The 20,953-nt window shown below is 44.6% G+C and overlaps 1 protein-coding gene across 1 annotated transcript in view; it reads right to left on the bottom strand.

The window, feature by feature from the left end:
- Positions 1–20,953, bottom strand: part of LOC8042925 (zinc finger FYVE domain-containing protein 26) — a 207,899-nt gene that overhangs the window by 54,064 nt on the left and 132,882 nt on the right. The window contains exons 26-33 of the mRNA XM_029966725.4: positions 19,785–19,964; positions 18,952–19,020; positions 18,706–18,882; positions 11,488–11,583; positions 9,951–10,095; positions 9,549–9,709; positions 3,780–3,925; positions 3,603–3,664 (exon numbers count right to left, since the gene is read on the bottom strand). Coding sequence (XP_029822585.3) covers positions 3,603–3,664; positions 3,780–3,925; positions 9,549–9,709; positions 9,951–10,095; positions 11,488–11,583; positions 18,706–18,882; positions 18,952–19,020; positions 19,785–19,964 — 1,036 coding nt within the window. The remainder of the gene's footprint in view (positions 1–3,602; positions 3,665–3,779; positions 3,926–9,548; positions 9,710–9,950; positions 10,096–11,487; positions 11,584–18,705; positions 18,883–18,951; positions 19,021–19,784; positions 19,965–20,953) is intronic.

Genomic DNA, 20,953 nt, shown 5'->3' with positions numbered 1-20,953 from the left:
ACCGTCGCTCATAGATGGCGGCAGCTGTCCAGAGTTTGTGTCGACATTTGTTTAGTACCGGACACGATCCTCAAGAACCTAGCCCTTAACAGCTCCACTGTAAAATGTCAAATTAAATAACCAGACTGTGAATATACGTTAATGTTTTAATATTATGTTTAATCTGACTCATTAGTTTATTAATCTGCTTTTAATAAACCCCAGTCTCCGATCCTGAAATATTTTTTCCTCGAGCTACAACGTCCGCAATAATTCACGTAAGCGGCCTGTTGGATATAACAAATTCAAAAAAGTAAGTGAGGAACTGTACAGATAATGTATATATTAAAGTAAAAAAAAATAAAGTTTAAAATGATATTTCCATGTGCTGTCAAAAACGTATAAAAAATTGCCCCGCAATTTTGTTGCTACGCGAGACATCCTTGGTTTAGCGCTCTGCAGGCAGTTCTTCTCGAGCCCTGCCTCCACGAGTGACCACTGACTCCTCTTCACCCATTGACCCATTGGCTTTCTCCGTCGGCCTGCGTTCACAGGGTATTTGGAACGAAAGGCTGCGGCTGCTCATGTGTAAATCTAGCGGGAAAACTGAATTGGTGTGTAGGTCCCGTGACATCTAGCCAGGCGACGTCACTTACCCCACTAAATTTAGCGGGGAAATTCACGGTTATGCTCTTTGTGGCTTCACTTAATCCGAAAGCCTAGCCTAAAAACGTTTCATGTTAAAAACGAAATCGCGTCAGCCAACGAAAATTATGAGACATTAAATTACGGAGCATCTTACGATATTACATTTTCCAGAAGCGACATGTCAATAGATTACATGTGAAGTATAGTATTCAATCCACTTCGCATTCAGTTACGGCAAGCCGCAGATTTCCAATATCAAATACAGATGGCGACAGACGCATAGCTTGGAACGCCACGGGAGGGATGAAAACGGCGCTAGATGTTTGGGTGTCAGGTGTCTGGATGCTTACAGCGACCCTAGAACAGCAAGAGTGAGGCTCTGGGTGGACAACAGCCGCTTTCGAATGCGTTCCACCGTGCATCATTATGCCCATATGACATGGACGCAACGAAAGGGATTCCTGGGGCTGCAATTCTACCAAGTATGCTAATTTTTTTTTTGTGTGTGTGCTTTTTAATTGCAGAAATTATTATTTTGCAATCGCACTATGGCTCGACGAAATGGTGCGACTATATTTTGTTTCACGGCCGTCTGGGATGCTTTTAGCTGGAAATAATATATGAAAAAGTCTCCGAGGCAGAGCACCAGCCTACGGATCCCGGTTAGGCAGCTTCGAGTCCCAGCCGAGGTGCCCGCAACCTTATTGAGAAGGTGCCGCGGCAATGGAGATTTCGGTACCATAACCAAATATTGGGTTAAGAATTGAACTACTTTGCTGGGGTGTACCAGACATATTAGAATAGATAACTCAACAAGCGAACCAATCAAGCGGCAGTACAGAGCCACGCAGTTCATTTTTTTTTTCGAGCGTTTTGTCTTCCTACCTTTACTGACTATACTTGTCAGACTTCTGAGAAAGTATTATATATTAACATATTCTTGCCAAGGAAAAAATGGTGATTAGTGCAACAATTATCTTTTTATGTTTCTGATCGAAAACTACACCAATACTCGTAGCGACGTTACTTGTTCGCTCGGATATAAAAAAAGAGTGCTCTCGAACGCTTTCCCTTTTATTTTTATTTGTATGCTTTTATTTCATAGCTGCCTCGGAGACACCTGGGCAAAGCACCGGCCTACAGGTCCCCGAACTTTGGGTGAATCTAATTATATTAAACGTTCGATCTCACCCTGGTGGCAGTTACGGCCAAAACTGGTAGAGACTGTTAACGTTTGTTTGCTCTACTGACGGCTAGCTCCTGGTTAGCTTAGTTGGTAGAGCGCTTTGCCGGTCTCCAAGAGGCCCCAAGATCGATTCCTGGACCAGGCGGATATTTACAGCGTCAACAAGTCACCTAGAGGGAGACAAGTGTGCTCCATTTCAGGTATGCGTAAATTCATTTGTGCGTAAATCTTTTTACCATGGGGATTTCCTCTAAATTATTTTATGTACTTCATATCGCAAATTGTGCGCAGTGTTAACGGGGGAATGTCAACGGGTCGGCTCATTGCATAATTTCTCGCCTTAGTGAAGCACTTTCTAAAGTCGTGCACTGACGCCTGTACTTCACAAGAAGGTCAGAAACATCATAAATAAAAAAAGCATATAAACCAAATTTATTTTAATATCTCCAACCTAAATTAGAGTTATTTAATTTCAATCACCTTAAACTAACGATTTCTGCTTTCAAACTCACGCAGTCTGATACAGTCGACTCTCATTAATTCAAACTTGTGGATAATTCACACTAACATGCATCTCTATGGGAGGAAACTCCCGGTAATTCAAACTCTGCTTTATTCAAACTAATTTTTGGTCCCCGTCGAGTTTGAATTAATGAGATTCGACTGTAGTTTCTCAACGACAGTGGCTTTTTGCATTTAGTTCTCAGGAGCGTGAAGTGGTGGTCTCAAAAGAGATGCATAGAAGCTCGTGTAAGACAACGCCGATTATACCGTCCAATGCAAGATCAACCTTAACTCAGTCTGTCTATCCGTACCTCTTTCTTTCTTTCTCTGCTGGTGTGTGTGCTTCTGTGTGCACACATACTTTTTTGTGCTCGTTACCTTCCTTCACATCTTAATTTGCATGCATAGGATGCCACAGAACTGAGCAAACAAAAGTGAAAGGAAGACGCAAAGCTCACCTTTCCAATTTTCTTAGGAGAATACTGTATTTAAAATATTGAGGTGGGCTAGTTGGCTCAACATACTGAAATTATAAAGCGCAAGGGACAGACACGGACATGAAGCAGACAGGACAGTGCTACACTCACAACTGGCATTTTAATAGAAAATTAAGGAGGAGAAGAAAGAAGCAATAGAAGCTGTACAGAAGACAAAAAGGACAAAAATAAAAGAAAGAAGTTAGAGAAGTAGGAGAATGATAGATAGGAATTGTAGATATAAATTAATATGTACAAATAAATAAACAAAAATTTTAAAATTATTATTAAAGACATTAAAAAATGCAACTCAACATCATTTCAACACGACTTTGAAGGATGGATGAAGTTTGAGAGGATCATCCACCTAACTAGAAACCTTTTGACACCTCATGTAGGCTGGTGGAGGTATAATGGTTCTTCGTCTGACAGGGACACAGAAGGTGCACTCACACAGACGTCAACACAAGCCTTGATTATCTGCGTATTTTGCTACCGTATATTACCGTATTTTGCTCGTGTACAGCCCGATATATATCTATTTTCCTTGGTTGGTTATTCTTTTAAATAGATACAAAATAAAGGAGCATGAAAAGCTTTATGAGCATGAAAAGCTTTAAGTACCAAACAGAACCGATAAAAATAATTTTTTTTCAATTTCATTTTTTAAAAAAAAATATGATTTAAATCACAAGAAGCTGGAGTGGGTAGGTACTTCAAATCATTCCACAGAGCAACAAAACAACATAAGAAAAAACCTCAGTCCCAACAATTACTAGCTTCAGGAATGAGAATGAGGTACAACTTACCCCCAAGGGAAAGGTGTGCACCTTGATCCGCAGACACAACCGAGTCCTCCGAACTTGCGCCCCTTCAACCAAATGCGCCAGGCTCGTTAATGCATTTCGAACTAGCACATCCACAATTTAAAATTTCACCGCTTGCATGCATAACAGACAAAATGGAACAGCGGTCCTGAGACTTACGTGGAGCCAAGTTTGATGGTCTGCAGCAAGCAGTCGTCGCACACACGGACTTTCGCCTTCCCAAAGCCTTCCACCAGCATGGAGTGCTGCGAGCAGGAGGCACAGACGACGCGGCCACAACGACGGCAGTGGTGACGGCGACTGAACTGCGCCGAGATACGTTTACTTCAGTGCACAATGCTTCGTAGAAACCCCGATACAGTTCTACCCTTGAATACGAGCTCCTAGTAATTCAAACTTTTCTTTATTCAAACAAATTTTGGGTCCCCCTCGAGTTCGAATTAGCGAGATTCGACTGTACCAATGTCATTGGTTGGATACATGCAGATTTCAATTCACTTTTTACCCATAAAACAGCGTCTTGTATTAATAAATATTATGCCAATATTCGAATAGTAGTTTTTAATATGCCCTTCAATATTCACTTCGAGATGAACTCTCGTAATCTCTAAGAGTTGACTGCGGCAGCCCTGTTGAGTCAAGCACCGCTGCGGAGACGCAACATCCTTGGAGCTCGCTTCCGCAGGTGTTGCCTTTCCACAGTGCACCGGTGCTCGGTAAGAGCTCAACGGGGGCGGACCCGCTGCAATCAACACTCAACATGCGACATTGTAGTCGCGTGCTCGGGAGTAAAGCCCAATTTAAAAGCGGGCTGGCGCATGCGCGTGTTCGGTGTATTTAAAACGGAAAGTTTGTGAATGTTGATGTTTACACTACAGTAAAATTTTCAAAATAAAGACTGGCTATTATGGGAGGATATATGTTAAGCAGATATGTCCTGAGAGTCTGCATTCATTACTCGCCATTGTCTTTGTTTCTTTTCTCAAATTCGAGATGTAAGAAAGGACATTTGCATAGAGCAAGAAGATTTACGAATTTCAATTGGGTACAGCTGGACATCTCTAGAGGTTTAATTTTATGTCAAATGCATTGTTTACTTGCTATATCAATGTAGGCAGTGGACTTTCCGAGGCCACAATCCAGAAAAATGGCTCAAATCAAACTTGCTTAAGTATGGACAAGCTTGGGAACTACCATTACGAGTTCGGCTGAGTTTTCATTTAAGCATGGTGCAATAGTGAAAGGCTTGGACAAACTATTTGATATTGGAAAATATTAGGCCAAGGTCACTATTCGTGTTGGACTCGCTTCAAATTTGAAATCCACTATTTGCACAAGATTAATAAATATTCTTTACAGAGCAGACTTAACTGAGAGCAAGATTCAGCATGGGGACCCGGCACTTAAAGGGTGCGTCGAATAAGCATGTAACAGCCGTGGCTACTTCGAATTTCTCAGCAAACCAACCAGGAAAGGCCATAATGAGCTGCTTGATGCGAGTGCAATGTTTTCAGCAGCAATATGCACTAGCCTCAGCAGAGGACTTTTTGTTCGGAACCAGAGGGGCTGGCGCTAATCGGGGCATCTGTAGCATTCTTGAGTCTGACAGACTTTGTTGGTTGAAATCCCCTTTACCTGGTGGCCCTCGTGTCTGAAGATAGTATGGGGAGTTAGGACATACCACATTGGGACTTTTACTGCACTTCCAACAATAGAGTAAAGCGGTGAAACTCACGAAAATTCATGAAACATAGTTTTAATGTAATGGCATCGAGGGAGCTACAGCAACCCCACATTCCAGCCATGCTCACATGCCGAAAATGACGGAAATGAATTGAGTAGTCTTGTGCGAATAGTGGATTTTGAGTTCGAAGCAAAATTGAAGCGAATAGTGGCTTTGGCCGAATATTTTCGATTCGAATATCGAATAGTTTTTCCACGCCTTTCACTACCATTGCATAATGCTCAGACGAAAACTCAGCTAAACTTGTGAAGGTTGTTCTACTTGTTCATTTATAAGCTAAGTTTCATCTATCTGTATTTATGAACTGTGACTTCAGAAGGTCTGGTGTCCTCGGATGGCAAGTAAACGACAGATTTGACATAAAATGAATCATGTAGAGATGGCCAACTATACCCGATAGTGTTAATTTACAAATCTTGCCATATAAAATATTCTTTCTTTAATCTCGAGTTAAAAAAGAATGAATTGTGGATCATGAACGCAGGTTGTAAGGGCATCCCTGGCTAACATAGTATACTCTTGCATAACAGTTTAATTTTAAACCTTTTACTGCAATGTAGATGTACACATTCACAAAGTTTTAATTTATTTTCACTTGCAGTCAACACAGGTGCACCATTTCGCTTTGAATGTATGCTTTACTTCCAAGCACGCTATTACGATGTTCATACTTTTCTAAGTGTTTATCGCGGCGTGTTACTTTGTTGAGTGCACTTCTTACTAAAAACCGGTGCACTGCGGAGAAGCAACACCCGCGGAGCTCGCTTCCGCGGGTATTGCTTCTTTGCAGCGCACCGGTGCTTGGCAAGAAGCGCACTCAACGTGGCCAACCCGCCGCAATCAACACTTCGAAAAACGCGAATAGTGCAGTTCTTCTCGAAGCGAATATCGAATAGTGTATTATTCGGAACTACTATTCGAAATTTTGAATATTTGCACAACCCTAGAATTGAGGTTCTGATGATCCATGTTCCTGAGCGAGCCAGCTGGGGGTCGCATTCAGGTCCCCACCAGAGATACAAGAAGTGTTCTTTTCAAACCAAGCACGAATGATTTTCGCGTTTTCTTTGAGGTTGAACACCTTTTTTCTACAGCGGAGCTGTTAAGGGCTAGTTTCCCCAGTTTCGTGTCCGGTACCAAACAAATGTCGACACAAAAGTACACAAAGCTCTGGACAGCTACCGCCATCTATGAACGACGGCGGCAACCAGACAGTCAATCTGGTTATCGCCGTCACTGATAGATGGCGGCAACCTTTCCAGCTATAATAGAAGAATGGATAGTTGGGCGCGTTGGTGGGAATTTATCGTAGGAAACAGTGCAAAAAACAGACGACGACAAAGAAGCACACAGTGTATCGAGTACAGCTCCGCTGGTCTTCCTTCTTCACAAGAGTGGAAAGGCTGAACGATTTTGTTATATCTTGGGCTCTGACAATAGACGGTTTTAGTAGACCGTGTTTTCAAGCAACGCTTCTATGGCGGGAGATAGCGCTGAGTCCTGTCGGTTACCTTTTACTTTGTCCTCATCTTTGCGCTGTTTTGTTTTTAATTACGCCTGCATACCAACTAGCCCAAACTTCTAGTTTAATCAACAATATTTCTTATATATCGGGCTCTTTTCAATGTTTTAATTTTACAGCACTTTGTCCTGTCGGTTAACTTTTACTTTGTCCTTCTCTTTGCGCTGTTTTGTTTTTAATTATGCCTGCATACCTACTAGCCAAAACTTCTAGGTTAATCAACTATATTTCTTATATATCAGGTTCTTCTTAATGTTTTAATTTGACACCCTATTAAAAAATGAAAGTCATTTACAACTCCCTGTAACGCCAGATTAGAGCGCAGCTCTTGAGGAGGATGGATGAGTACTGAGGGGTAGGTGACTCCCTGAGGTCACGTGACCTCAGGGAGGGGCCACGTGACCTCAGGAAGTTGACGTGAGCGTAACTCTCATGACCCTCTTCACCCTTGTGAGGGTAACCTTTTTGAGGGTAACTAACCCTCGCAACCCTCGTGAGAGTAACGCTCGTGACTTTTGTAAGGCTAACCCTTGTGATCCTCGTAAGGATAACCCTTGTAACCCTCAAGAGAGTAACCCTCGTAACCCTCGTGAGAGTAACCCTCGTAACCCTCGTGAGAGTAACCTTTGTGAGGGTAACCCTCATAACCCTCGTGAGAATAACCCTCGTGAGAATAACCCTCGTAACCCTCACGAGGGTAACCCACGTGACGTCATTATGGGAAACTTCCCATAATGCGTCATTATGGGAAACTTCCCATAATGCAACGCGCGATAATGCCGGCGGTGACGGCGACACCGCTCAAGACGGTAACAGGAGCTTAAAGGGGCCCTGCAAGGACTTTTTACTGTTTTTTAATTTGCACCGAACCTGAGCGCACTGAACGTAGTAAATTAGTGAAATTTTTCTTTCCGCGAAATTCGCTTCATTTTAAAAGTTATAGGCAATTTAGAATTACAAAAACAAGCAAAAAATAACCTCCTTCATGACGTCGTAGGTCCTGGCTTGAGTGGCCGTGAACTAGAGGAGGAATAGTGAGCTCATCGAGCGCTCACGGCCGCCGCACTCCGTGTCGACGGCGTCAGAGGGCGCCACTAAAGCACGTTCTGGATAGGCTGTATGCAGCGGGCAGCCAAAGCAGCTTTCATTGCGTTTTCTGCGCGATTAAACACTAATTCGGCATGACACTTTATTGGCCACAAACGACCGCAAACACGGGGTAAAGATCAGTTCAGAATGGGAGCCCACTTCGCGCTGCCATACCGCGAAACGCCCAAACCCTAAGACAAAGCCTTTCGCGGAAGGCCTTCGGAACGCTCGGAGCCGGTAGGATCCTCCTGTCCATACGACTGCAGCGCCACCGCGTACATCCGGGATTTTTCCGTGTCGGCGCCTTATCCCACTACTCTTTTCTAGTATGCGCCGCCTTTTCCGCCGCTTGGCAGCGGGTATGTTGACAGGTCATTTCTTGTTTCCGTACTTTATAAACTGCATTTCTTTCTTTTTTTCATCTATAATAGTGAACAAAAACTACTTTTATAAATAATTGAAACGGTTCGCACCACTTATATTTTGTATTTCGACCAAAAAGAAGTTTTTAGTGGCTCTGACCAGTAGTAAGCCCAGGACCAAAGACGTCACATTTTGCGCGCTTTCGGTATTGTGGGTCGCTCTCGTCGGTGGAGGAGGTTTTCGTGTCGTCCGGTTAAAATATGGCGCACTGATATATAGCTACTCTTTCCGTGCCCGCTGGCTTGCCCGAACCCGAAGAGACGTGGAAACTGCATAAAAGGTAGACGCTTAAATATGATTGCAGGGCCCCTTTAAGAGCTGCGATCTAAAAAATTTTTGTTGCTTGCTTAACTTTTTTCCATGGATCAAGAGGATTTTTTTATGTCTCTCGCTTTTCCGTTTTTCTTTCATTTTTTGTTTAGTTATTTTTGTGTTTTGACACTTATACTGTGTGGAGGTCCCGGCCAGGTTCAGGTGTAAGCGGCCAGGTTCGGGTGTAACCGAGGCGGTGTTTGCGGTCTCCGCCAACTGCGTAACGCTCTACTGTATTAAGCAGCTCTTGGATGCTCTATTTGGTAAGCTCCCCTTTGTCGCGACCCTTGGTATTAGCAGAGACGAAGAGAAATTTCAACTCAAGCTTAATTTAACATATTTATGTATATCAAATTATTGATATATCAAACTATTTTACGATATCTCCAAGTTCAACTCTGTCTCTGTGTGTGTGTGTGTTTATACATATATTTATTTTTTGCTTTGCCTATCTTGGAGCAGGTCTAGCACAATTCTTAGCAAAACTGGAACTCTGGTACAAGATGTTGCGGACTTTCATTCATGGTGCAATTTGGTGCAAATGACGTAGCACTACCATTTTCGCAAAGAAAATAATGTAGTGCCTTTAATTAGTGCTTTTTAATGTGAAATCACTCATTATCCCGGAATTTTCAGAAGTGAGCGGAGTTGCACTTTAAATCGAGAATTTCATCAAATCAAGTTTCACAAAATCAAGTTTCAACTGTAACTTGTTGCAAGCGGTCTAGAATTACATTACATAGCAACACGAGCGTTCAAAGCATCCGATATTTCGTTATTCCTGGCTCGTTACAAGTGGGTTTCATATAAAAGTGAGCTGGAGCTGCGGTGGACTTACCATGCTGAAGTGCTCAATGCGGCAGACCATGCAGCACGCCACCTCAGTATCTGGAGTCCACTCCGACTCTGGAGGAGGCTTGGGAGGCATGACAAAGGCTCCGTCGCTGCTTCCGACCGAAGAGTTGCTTGCAGCCGGCTGGGATGCCATGTCTGGCTCAGCTGCACAAACCAAGCATCCAGGCCCAAACAAACCGTTTCACAAGGTGTCAGCTTCTGATGAAAAAAGTAGCAGCCTGACCATCCCTATTGAGCTGGGGACTGAGGTACAGGAGATGACATAAAACTTAGAAGTGAGTTCTTTAAAAAAAAAAAAAAAAAAGGTATTTTGTGAGAAATGTGTTTTAGGCCTCAAGGGCAACATTTTCTGGAAACTTTGGGAGCGGCACAGTTGGTCCCTCACAGGAAGGCGACGGCAGGAGTAGCAGTTCGAGGGCCTTGGAAGCGTACGTCTCAAGCAGAGCGTTGGCCGCCTCCCTTCGGAACGGAGATTGCTCCCGGTCCAGGAAGGGGGAAACGGCCTCCAGGGACCGGCCGACCGCGTCCACCTGCGCCAGATGGGCCCCAGGGTGAGTGCACTCGTGCATTCACGAATACTTCCCCTCCGGAGCACCCTCGCCAACATTTACCGTAAATACAGCACTAAGATTCATGTGCCCAAAACTCATGCTGAACACCTCCCACAAAGAAGGGAGCCCTTTCCCTTTTTTTAAAACAAAGGAGGAGGGTTGCCGAGAAAATGCATACTTCTAACGGAGGCATTTTGCAAGCCGACAAAGAGAATGAGATGCAACAGCGGAGGACTGGGGATCACCACAGGCTCTGTTTAAAATCTAATCAAAATCTCTGTAATGCAGTTCATATACTGTGTGGGATTTGCTAGCTACTGACAGAGGTACCGACAAAGGAACCATAGGGTTAACCCAAAGGTGGCGGCGATCTCAAAGGAGACGTCAAACATAGTTGCCTCGGTCCCCACATCTCCGCGGCAATGTAGACGACGTTTAGGGCCACATTACCATGGGTCAGTTCGAAAAATACTTCAATCGGTGCCAATGATTGCTACCTTGTCTCACTCTCGAATATAGCGGAGAAAGAAGCCACACGTACCAGAGTAAGGACAGAGTCCAAGAGCTTTTATTAAAAGTGTCTTAATGAACTACTATGTCCTCATCCAAAATGCCCCCCGTGCCGGCAAGAAAAGGTCCTTACCAAACAGACGCGGGGTTCAGGAGAGCCACAGGGCAGGAAAGTTGCCCATAACATTTCCCATCTCTTTTGCGGCCACGAACGATTCCCATTCCCGAAAGCGGGAAAAGACGAGGCAAAACCTCCTCGCCTGTAGGTCACGAGCCACATCCGAGCAGGGGAACGGAACGTGGTCTCCCCGGTAGGGAGTTAGGGGAGGGTCCTACAAGACAGGGGACCCTCCGCTTCACTGACAGGTTGGAGTTCACAGCGAAGGAGGCCGAACATTCCGACCCGCGGCCGCTACCACAGCCATCGGGGAAGGGAGACCACAGGAATCCCCACATCCGCAACCAACTTTGCATTTCTACTATACTAGCTTTTGTTTTGAGTGCCACCCAATAACAGCTTCCCACCTAATTGGCACACTTCTTAGTAAAAATATGAATACAATGTGGCAAAAAACTCAACTTGAAATGCATACGAGAGAGACAAGAACATCCGCAATAGTAATACTAGTAGAGGATTAAACACTAACTACAGAACAGTCATAGACACCTTTTTGAACTTGGGACGAATCGGGGTTAAAAATGTCTGTCAAAAAACCGGACATAAATTTGCTTTGGCCATGAAAAAATTCATTTTATATTTCTCGTGGGTCGCAAGGTAGCAGAGTTTGGGAAGTACTGCGGTGTCTCAGGATGATATTGCGAGATATAAATCGATCCTAGACAAAAACAGAAAGAGCATACCTCTGCATTCATAAGCTGTTGTTCCAGTAGCAGCGACGGGTGGTTGACTAGAGGCACGTAGTCCTGCTGCTTGGCTGTCTCGACACAGGTGAACATCTACGAAAGACAGAAGACACTTTAAAGAGTCAGTAGAGTGAACCCCGAGAACAGTGCCGCAATATCTTGAGGCATCGCCAGTCCTTGGGTCATCGCCCACCCTGCTTTTTGGACACCCAAAAGAAACACAGAGTGATCGCCCACCCTTACAAATACAGGATACTCTCACTTGAGCAAACGTCAGCTTAACGAATATTTCCGAATAACAAACTTTTAAAAAAATCCCCGGCGGTTTTCCTATGCATTTTAGGCAAAAATGTTCCAGTTAAACGAATTAACGAATTTCGGAACAGCGAATATTTCAGTTCAATGAACTTGATTGGTAGACCCAGGATTATTTTTGCCATCGGTTCAACGAAGTTTTGTGCTCTGCAGTGCTGGCGTAGCCGATGCCTGCCGCCCCGCCACCACCGCCGCCGCCGCCGCCTCTGCAGCGGCGGCGTATCATCACTAGTATTCACAGCGGCGGTGCAGTAGACGAAAACAAACTATGTGGTGCGTCTGTTTTTTCCTTGTCATCCGTTCCGTTTGGCCATCTTAATTTTGGGTAACAACAGCAGGATGGCAGCTTCTGCGCCCACTTTCATAATGAGTATGACGATACAGGAGCAGTTGTCTCTATCAGACAAACTCAAAATCCTTCGGCGTCTGGACAACGGTCAAAGGCAAGTGGACGTTGTGAAGGACTATGCGGTTCCGCCATCGACGTTGTCAACGATAGTGAAGCAAAAGTCGAAGCTTGAACGAGAAACTGCGTTCACTCCCAACGGGAAACTGCTCTGCACAGGATATTTAGAGCCTGGACGATGCTGTTGTGGTATGTCTTCGTCACAGCAACCAGCTGTGCCAGAGGAAGTGCAAAAAAACATAGACTCTCTAGAGAGTTTTGTTACTTCATGCACTTTTAAGAGCATTACTGCAAATGAAAATTAAATTTATTTTCAAAATGAGAAAGGCAGCAACTTAAAGGGGCCGTGCAACAATTTTCAGACTTTGGCCAATTAACTGCAGAAATTAATCTGCGTCACCTATGGAACGAAAAGCAGAAAACTGTATTTTCTTGCGAACGCTAGCTCTTATTTAAAAAAAATGCATCAAATCAAAGGTCAAAGTGCCTCTCAACTCTCCACGTCGACTTTCGATTAAAGTACTCTGGGTGTTCACGTGGTTTCCCCTTGGGACCTCTCTTCAAAAACCAGCCGCTTCCTCCGCGATTGTCGAGTTTTAAAGGATTAGCCTCGTCGAAGGTTGCGGCGAGCGATCGACACAAAGAACGGTTCGCCATGGGGCTGACAGCGAGAGTAGCAGCGGAGGGGGACAGGTTTTGTTGACTTTCGCGCATCCCCCAGAGACGGTGTCATTTTAGTTCCCGTAACCCCGACAGGCGGCTCCAGATCAGCAAATAATTTGTTTTTTGCTTTGCTATTACCCAGCAGAATAGCAGTTTTTCGGGGAAAGGTGACGTGTTTTTGGTCACTTGGGCTCGCATAAACAATATAAAAAATGTAAACTGCCAATTATTTCAACATTAAAATCATTGCACTGCCCCTCTAACTGTTATGCACTTTGTATGTATCAATGCACATGGCTCCATAAATTGCATTTCACACTTTTAACTCGAGGTGTGCAGTGCCTTATGCTGTTCCATGTTCTACTGTCGAGCCTGGTTATAACGAACTCAACAGTAACCGGAAATCACTTCGCTATATACTCCATTTCGTTATAAACGACTAGGATTAACGAAGTGCAAAAGGGAATGGAAAATAGGAATTGTTTCGCTCTAGCCGCTATTTTGTTATAACCGACTTCGTTATAAGCGGTCTCGACAGTAGTGAATATATTCAGTTTAGTGAACTTTCAGTTAAGTGAACTATTTCCTTGGGTCCCTTGAGGTTCGCTCAATTGAGAGTTTACTGTATACCCCAACGGGGAAAACCCAGTTCCTCTTCGAATGTCGCGACTGTAGACCGTTTGGTCAGAGGACATTGTGACATACTAAAACCAAAATAAAACCGTTTACGTATATTCTTCGTGATTTCCACTGTGCCAAGGTACATTCGTGCAAAGGGAAACGATAGAGATAACAAAAGAGGGAAAGCTCCGCTTTGATTAGAAAGAAGCACCATAAAATAAGGGGGGAGCCTGCCCCACTTTCACTGAAAGCCTGGTTAATCAAGACATATACACTGGCCCTGGTCAAATCGGGCACTTAACGTTGCAAAATTTTCAAGTTTGGAAAATGTTAGCAATGGGCACTTGAACAAAGTGGGTGTTTCTGTGGTATCTACGGCAAGTTTGATCGGACAAAAAAAAAGAATTAGACCGATAACATGAGCAGCCCCTCATCTGGGGATTGCGAGGTCAGCGAACACCGAATATCTTGGAAGGTCAAAGATGCTCTTTTTTAACGCGATAGCATTAGGAGCTCATGTGGATAAGGTCATAACGTCACAGCCATGTGATCTCGCGCGGGAATTTCAAACAACCTACACCGCTCACGTGAGATGTGACGTCACGCGTGGAATGAAAGTGATGAAAACATGATATGTAATGCGAATTAAAAGTCGCCGCATGTCTCAAATGATTTCACTTTATAAAGTGCAATAATGTGTCAAGAATTTTAGGCGGAGGCGGGATTCAGACTTACAACCCTTCAGTTGCGATTTAAACATGCTAATGACTAGGCCACGAAGACAAGCTTACACGCATTGGGAACAACGAGATTGGGAATGAGGGGGATAGATGCATGCACGGATACGTCTGAAGCCTTCGAATCGGGCGGCAACTTGCACTACCTAGCGGCGGCACCGACTGAATTGACCGATTTGGGGAGCTTGCACCAACTGAATAGGCTTTGACTAGGCTGTTAAATGCCCTTCTGTTCCGGGTGATGCATTCTTTGTAGTACCCCACACCGACGCCACGCGCTTTCGGAAAAAATACAAACAAATAGCCGGTAACAAAGTGCCACCGTGGCACTGTGAATGCCAAGGGCTCGTGCCAGCAGACGCGCTTCCACGCGCTCCGGAACAAAGAAAAACGAAAGAGTTTGGAACAAACTGGTCAGATGTCATCCCCCTAAGCAAAGTGCACACGAAGGCACCATAGCTTTGACAGTCCTCTTCACCTCGTTGCTGCGGTACAAAGATGTGCGTATGAGTCTCGTGCAGTGCCCACTAGATGGCCACAGTTGCTGCGATGTCGCGACAGAAAATTCGTCATTCTTAATTCCACATTTATTCGGAGTTAATTGTAGGAACTTGAGATTAAAAGGGCTCAGCCACATTGAATTACCACCGAGAAAGCACGCATTACGTGCTCGTTTGTGGATCTCCACCCCAAGCTGAAAATGTGCTGAAGCTTGACGAGAGTGTGACGCAAAGTGGCAGACGTCTCGGTGCCACCGCATGCTCACGTCCCACCAGTTGCCAGATGCTCAAAGACGTGCTGGCGGCAACGCATCTTGCCGTTGGTCACAGGTGTGTGCTCTCAAAGTCAACTGGGACTCCATCAAGTCACCATGGCGGGTTAACGCGACGTGTTGCAGCTATTGGTGTCACTGTGCTGTGGATTAACATAGGACTGCTCATTTTTTAATCAATTCATTTAATTTTTTATCGACAGATCACCAAAACTAAAGTTGAGGCTTGGGCGAGTTGGTACCTACTTCGGAATTAAAAACAGCGCTACGTCCGTGTCACTTCTTTGTCTGGTCCTCGTCTTTCCGCGCTGTTTTTAATTCCGAAGTTGAAAGAATTGAATTGAATTCCGAAATTAAAAGAATAAATAAAAAGAGCGTTCACTTTTAGGAATCAAGCCTGGAGCCTTCGCGCGAAAGCCAAGCACAGTAAACATTCGGCCACGCAGGCGCTTGCTCGGTGCGTGGCAGTATTGACACGCGTGATCCGTGTCGTTTAGTTTTTCGGCGCTCGTTTATGGCACATCTTCATCCAGAAGCAACAAACAACTACAGTCGCCGACTAAATATTTGGACGCCGATAATTCGGACTTGTTTAATATTTCGGACCTAAAGAGGAACCTTGACCTCCCCAGAAATAGTGCATATTCACAACCAATGTTTAGGACAGCTTGAAGTCTAAAGTTCAATATTTCGGTCAAAATAGTCAAGAGCGATCACTGAGGAGCAGCCATTTTGGATTCTATGTTGGCTGCACATGGATTGGCTTGGTTTGGCAGTGCTCCTTGGGTACTGCTAAGTCCTACCGCTAGGCGACGCTGTACAGCTTTTTACAGCGGAGCTGTTAAGGGCTAGGTTCCCCAGGATTGTATCCGTGTATGTCGACACAAACCTACCTGGACAGCTACCGCCATCTATAAGCAACGGCGGCAAGCACACAACCAGTATGGTTTCCACCGTCGCTCGTAGATGGCGCCAAACTTTCCAGCTATCATAGAAGAATGAATAGTTGGGCGCGTTGGTGGGAATTCATCGTAGGAAACAGCGTGAAAAACAGATGACGACGAAGAACAAGCACACAGTATATATAGTACAGCTCCGCTGGTCTTCCTTCTTTACGAGAGTGGAAAGGCTGAATGTTTTTATTCTCTAGCTGTGTGTCATTATCATCATCAATGTTTTCACCATTTTGCTTTGTTAATTTGCCATTGCAGTCGTGGACTTGCGCTTCTCATTTCGATCTCGTCTCGGTGAATCATTTTTCTGGACTACGCTGGCTTGAAAGTCCTTGCCCCATCTGTTCTTCCACTGCCGCGATGTGTTGCTAAGAAGCGCAGAAAGTATTCTATCATAATGCTAGAAAAAAAGGCAACGACTTTCAAAGTAATAGAAAGTTGCCGAACGCAAACTGAGGTGTAATTTGAAACAAGGCGCGCAGGCGTGACCGAAAACAAGGCACTATTTACGGCTATGTTAAGCCACTTAGAGATAATAACTGCGATGGCAAACGAAGAGGCTTCCACAAACCAAAGTCTGGATAAATCGGGATGCCTTCCGGAGTTAGAGGACAGGCTTGTAACGTACGTACCAGAAGCGTGCAATCAGTCCCCACCTATGACATGATCCCCGGCAAGCACAGAAGATGCAGCTGATGCTGTCATTTGCGAAGAGCGAGATTTCGTTGGACGACGCCAGTGACGTGCTTTGAGAACGTAGCAGTGATCACAAAGGGAACGACACCACCAGTGCGGACTAGTCAGTCTCTAGTCGCAGAGTGAGAAGGGAGCAGCCTCAGTTGTCCCACCTCCAGCGTGAGCTTCCAGCTTCGATAAAGCTTAGGCATCGCATGCACCTCGTGCGTGCATGCTCAGCCAAAAGGCATCAAGCGTGCGTTGGAGGCTGGGCTTTTGAAAGAAACACCCTGCCGTTCTCACATGTTCACCGTAAAACTGCAGCATTAAAAAAAAAAAATTCTTTCTTTTTTTTTGGGGGGTTGGTGCATTGTGGGGGAGTCTACTTACAATCTTGTAAATATGGTACGCTTCTGTCTAAGAATAAGGTAGGTGAAGTGTGTTCAGTTGAATATCGCGCACATTGCAGGAGGTGGGCCGTGTATTTACGTTTTAAGAAAAATATAATCAGCCATTAGAAGGACGAACAATCATTCTGTGGTAGGCATCAGTGCGTAACCCTACCAAGTTTGAAATTTTTGTTTTCTGAAGCAAAAGAAAGGCAGCTTTAAGGACCAGCACATTCGATCGTACGGGGCTACGAGAAAATTAATCGAACGACTCGACATCTGAACCGACTGAATGCAAAGAACTGTGAAACCTTGTTTGTGCTTGCTGCTTGTTACTACATAAGGGGCTCTGCCTTTCCCTTTGTGAAATTGAACCCTAGTTGCCAAGAAAGAAGGAACTCCTTCCCGTCTTGGACGAGCAATCTTTGCTCCTGCCGTTCATGCTCGACCGCTGCCAACCAATCCGAGACAACTGCTTGCTACACAACCCCACCAAAATCCTTTCCGACCATTTTCTAAAGAAACTCAGGACTTCGTCGGTCGAGTAAGCCATCTCAACGCTACCTTGCACCACCCGGGGGAAGCGAGCAGGTAAAAGCAACCATCTTGAACCCATGGCTTCTACCGCCGTTATATAAACTGCCCTCAATAAAAAAAATTTTTTTAATCGCACAAATAAATTACGCATTGCTAATGCTCACTCTCCACCAAAATGTAGCGTAAGTGGTCCGAACGCCAAAGTTTCAGAACAAACCATTGTTTTATTCGAAAGTTAGAAGCAATTGTTTTTCAGAACAAACCATTATTTTATTTAAAAGTTAAAAACCAATTTTTTTTAATTTTATTGAGGAAATTGAAACCCGTTAAGATAGTTTTGGCCGCTGAGTCCCACGCATTTGTTGGCTCTACAGGCCACCATTTTGCTCTTAAATTTTTCAAAAATTGCTCAAATTGTTTTGAGAATGATAACATTCTAAAATTTTGCCACCTTGTTTGGACCACTTATATTTGGACGGGAAACCCAGCATTTGGTCATGCATATACTTTAAGTTTGCGGTGGAAAAACACTAAATTTCAAGGAACAACAGTATGCAAGTGATGTAGTTAGGAAACATAATCTAAACCCCGAGACAGGGAGATCGGTCCATTATTTTATTTCTCCCTGTCTCAGAGTTTATGACTACATGTTTGTTCTTGGGACACGTTGTACTTAGAGCGTGACGAAAAATTATGCTTGTTCTCATCCAGAAGAGAGGAGAGGAATGATTGCCTGCAGAACATACATGAAAGATAGCGAGCAAGAGGCCGGAGTAAACGAGATGCCCGAACAAACGAGCGAGGCATGCAATCAACAATCCCGGTAGGCACATGAACGACACATTCAATAAATTAATTTTATCATCATAAATGTTGCAAATGAAGGTAAATATTATGTAAATACGTAAATAATAGCTTTGGTCACTACATTAGCTTCCTGCCTTCGAAAAACAATTTAAAAAAAAGGCTAAAACCTTTCGTTTGTTTGGTTTATTCTTGTTCATAGCGAGACTACCGACAGTAGGCCTTTACCAATGACTAGAGTGTGGGTGACCTGGACCAAAAAAAGGCAGTGCACAATGGCCGTCTCGAGATCCGAGGAAAGAATCACTCGAGGGTTGCACGCCCAAAGTTAGGCTCAACCTACCCGGAGCCCAATAGCCAACTGCTGGTAAGAGAGGAGCTCAGAGTCCATGAGGCAGTCCTTGTAGCATCCGAGGAGGTGGTCCAAGAGCAGGATCTGTCCCTGTCCATGAGGCAGACGCTCCAAGACTCTCTGCCAGAGCGGGAACGACTCCCGTTCCTTGTCAAACCCCTCCGTTAGCTGGACGACCAAAAGAGACAGCCATTCAGCAGACGCAAAACTAGAAACGAGACAATAAAGAGCATTTACCCGGAAGGCTGCTTCTGATGCGGGGGGCGACTGAGTGAGCAGATCAAGTGCCTTGAGTTCAGCCACTACCTGCAATTCATCCAAGAATACAAACACTTAACGCACAGTGTGTTCTATCAACTGAATTCTAAGAGGTCATGAAGATAAATTTTCCCACCAAATTTATAGGAAATTGATGTCACGTGGCCATGTACAGCATGGGAGAAGGGATTGAACTTGCATCAAAACTGACCGCACAACTGGGTTTCTTAACTTATCGTGCTGGAATTTACTAGCGAGGTGCTCGATTGAGAGTATGAATACATGAAATCTGCGAAGTCAAAAGAAAGAAAATAAGAACTCGTTTTGTCTATGGAAAAAGTATCGCTAAACCTGAATCATGATTCAAAAACCCTCCGAGACTGCAGGTAACGACACAAACACTCATAAGTCCGAAACACAGCTGAAATTTTATTTTCCAAAACGTGGTTAAATAGAACAAAAAAAAAAAAAGAAAACGAAGAGGGGGAAGGAAAAGCCCCGAGAACACCTCTTTCCGGAAATGTAATTTCTAAACAGTTAGCAGGCCAATGACGGCCTCCGTGACATCTTTCTCCTCTCCTATCTTTGAACCTTGTCACCTTGACCGAATACAAACAAAACAACTTTTCTTCCTGAAAGTTTGCCAAGCTTGGCAAATTTGCAAGTTTGCTAAGCTTGGCAATTTTGAAAATTATATGTTCAGCACCCGATTTGAGCGGACAAGCATCCGTGCCTAGATTAACCCCGTTTAAAGTGCAAGTGGAATTCTTCGGTAAATCAGAAAACAGACAAAAACAAAGAAAAACACCAACCAAACGGCAGTTGTCGGGAACGACGTGCAGCTCTGCCCAACGTGGAGCAGCGTTGTACAGTGAAGCTGCACTCAGCTTCTCCAGGACTAGGGTGGGATCAGAGACAGAGTGCTTGGCCACTTCCTTCCACGATGCTCCCAGGGGCACTGTCTCTCCAGACTCTCGGAGTCCCTCTGCAATCTGCGGCAAACACGAAGAAGGAAAATGCACTCGAGGACATCTGTAGTCGGAGAAAGATTAACCCTTCGAGTGCCACGCCAGAGTAGAAACGCGCCCACTCCCATGGGGTTTGCTCCCTGCCACTCACAACTCGGATATAAATTTTTTTTGTATTGTGCCATGTACGATCAAGCGATAAAAACAATCCTTTATCTTATAGTGTCACTTTTTTTAGGGCAAGTAAAAAATTTTTGTTCGGGAGACATTTCTTTTATTATGCTTTCCTGTTATTACAGAACTCTGTATTCAACAATCTTAAAATGACACTTTCTGAACTTTCTGATGCCATGTGTGCGACTGATAGGACTTACATTGCCCAGAATTTGTTGCTTGATCCATAAAACTAATCTTGATGAACACACCCGGTTTACCTTTTGATAAAATAAAACCTGCAAAAGCCAGGGCCAATAGCCCATACCAAGACGTCTGCCAAGAATCAAAGTAAGGTGATGAGACAACCCTCGACGGTCGTTGCCATATAGCGACCATTACACATTTAAAAGTTACCGTTTAAATGCTCTATTCTTTATGTCTTGGGCAAGCTATAAACATTATATCCACACCGTATTTCAGTTTGCCGCGGCTCTCAGCAGTTTCAAAATTCAACGCTCCGAGCAAGCGATACGCACGAGGTTGTCGGTTCACGTTGTGGTGACCATTGGTCGCCCTTCCCCGACGGCCGGTATAACAGCCGTGGTTCGGGACGCGCGACCTGGTTGCCTCGAGTTCCAACCTGTTCGTGAAGCGTAGGAGAGCCGCCTGGCTTGGAGGGCTCTCCTCCTCACTCTCTCCCGGGGGGACCTTTTTCCGTCCCCCCGCTCATCCGGGAACCTAGTTGTTTTGGGTGAGGACGATGCCCGTGGGGGGAGGAGGTCGACGCGCGTTCCCGACTTCGGGAACGTGGGGGACTCCTCCCGCGGATGCGATAGAGATTGGACGTGTCGCGAAGG

The sequence above is a fragment of the Ixodes scapularis genome, unplaced genomic scaffold, assembly GCF_016920785.2.
Source record: "Ixodes scapularis isolate PalLabHiFi unplaced genomic scaffold, ASM1692078v2 PGA_scaffold10__122_contigs__length_95168666, whole genome shotgun sequence".
Taxonomy (NCBI): domain Eukaryota; kingdom Metazoa; phylum Arthropoda; class Arachnida; order Ixodida; family Ixodidae; genus Ixodes; species Ixodes scapularis.
This window is presented reverse-complemented; position numbering and strand designations above follow the sequence as displayed.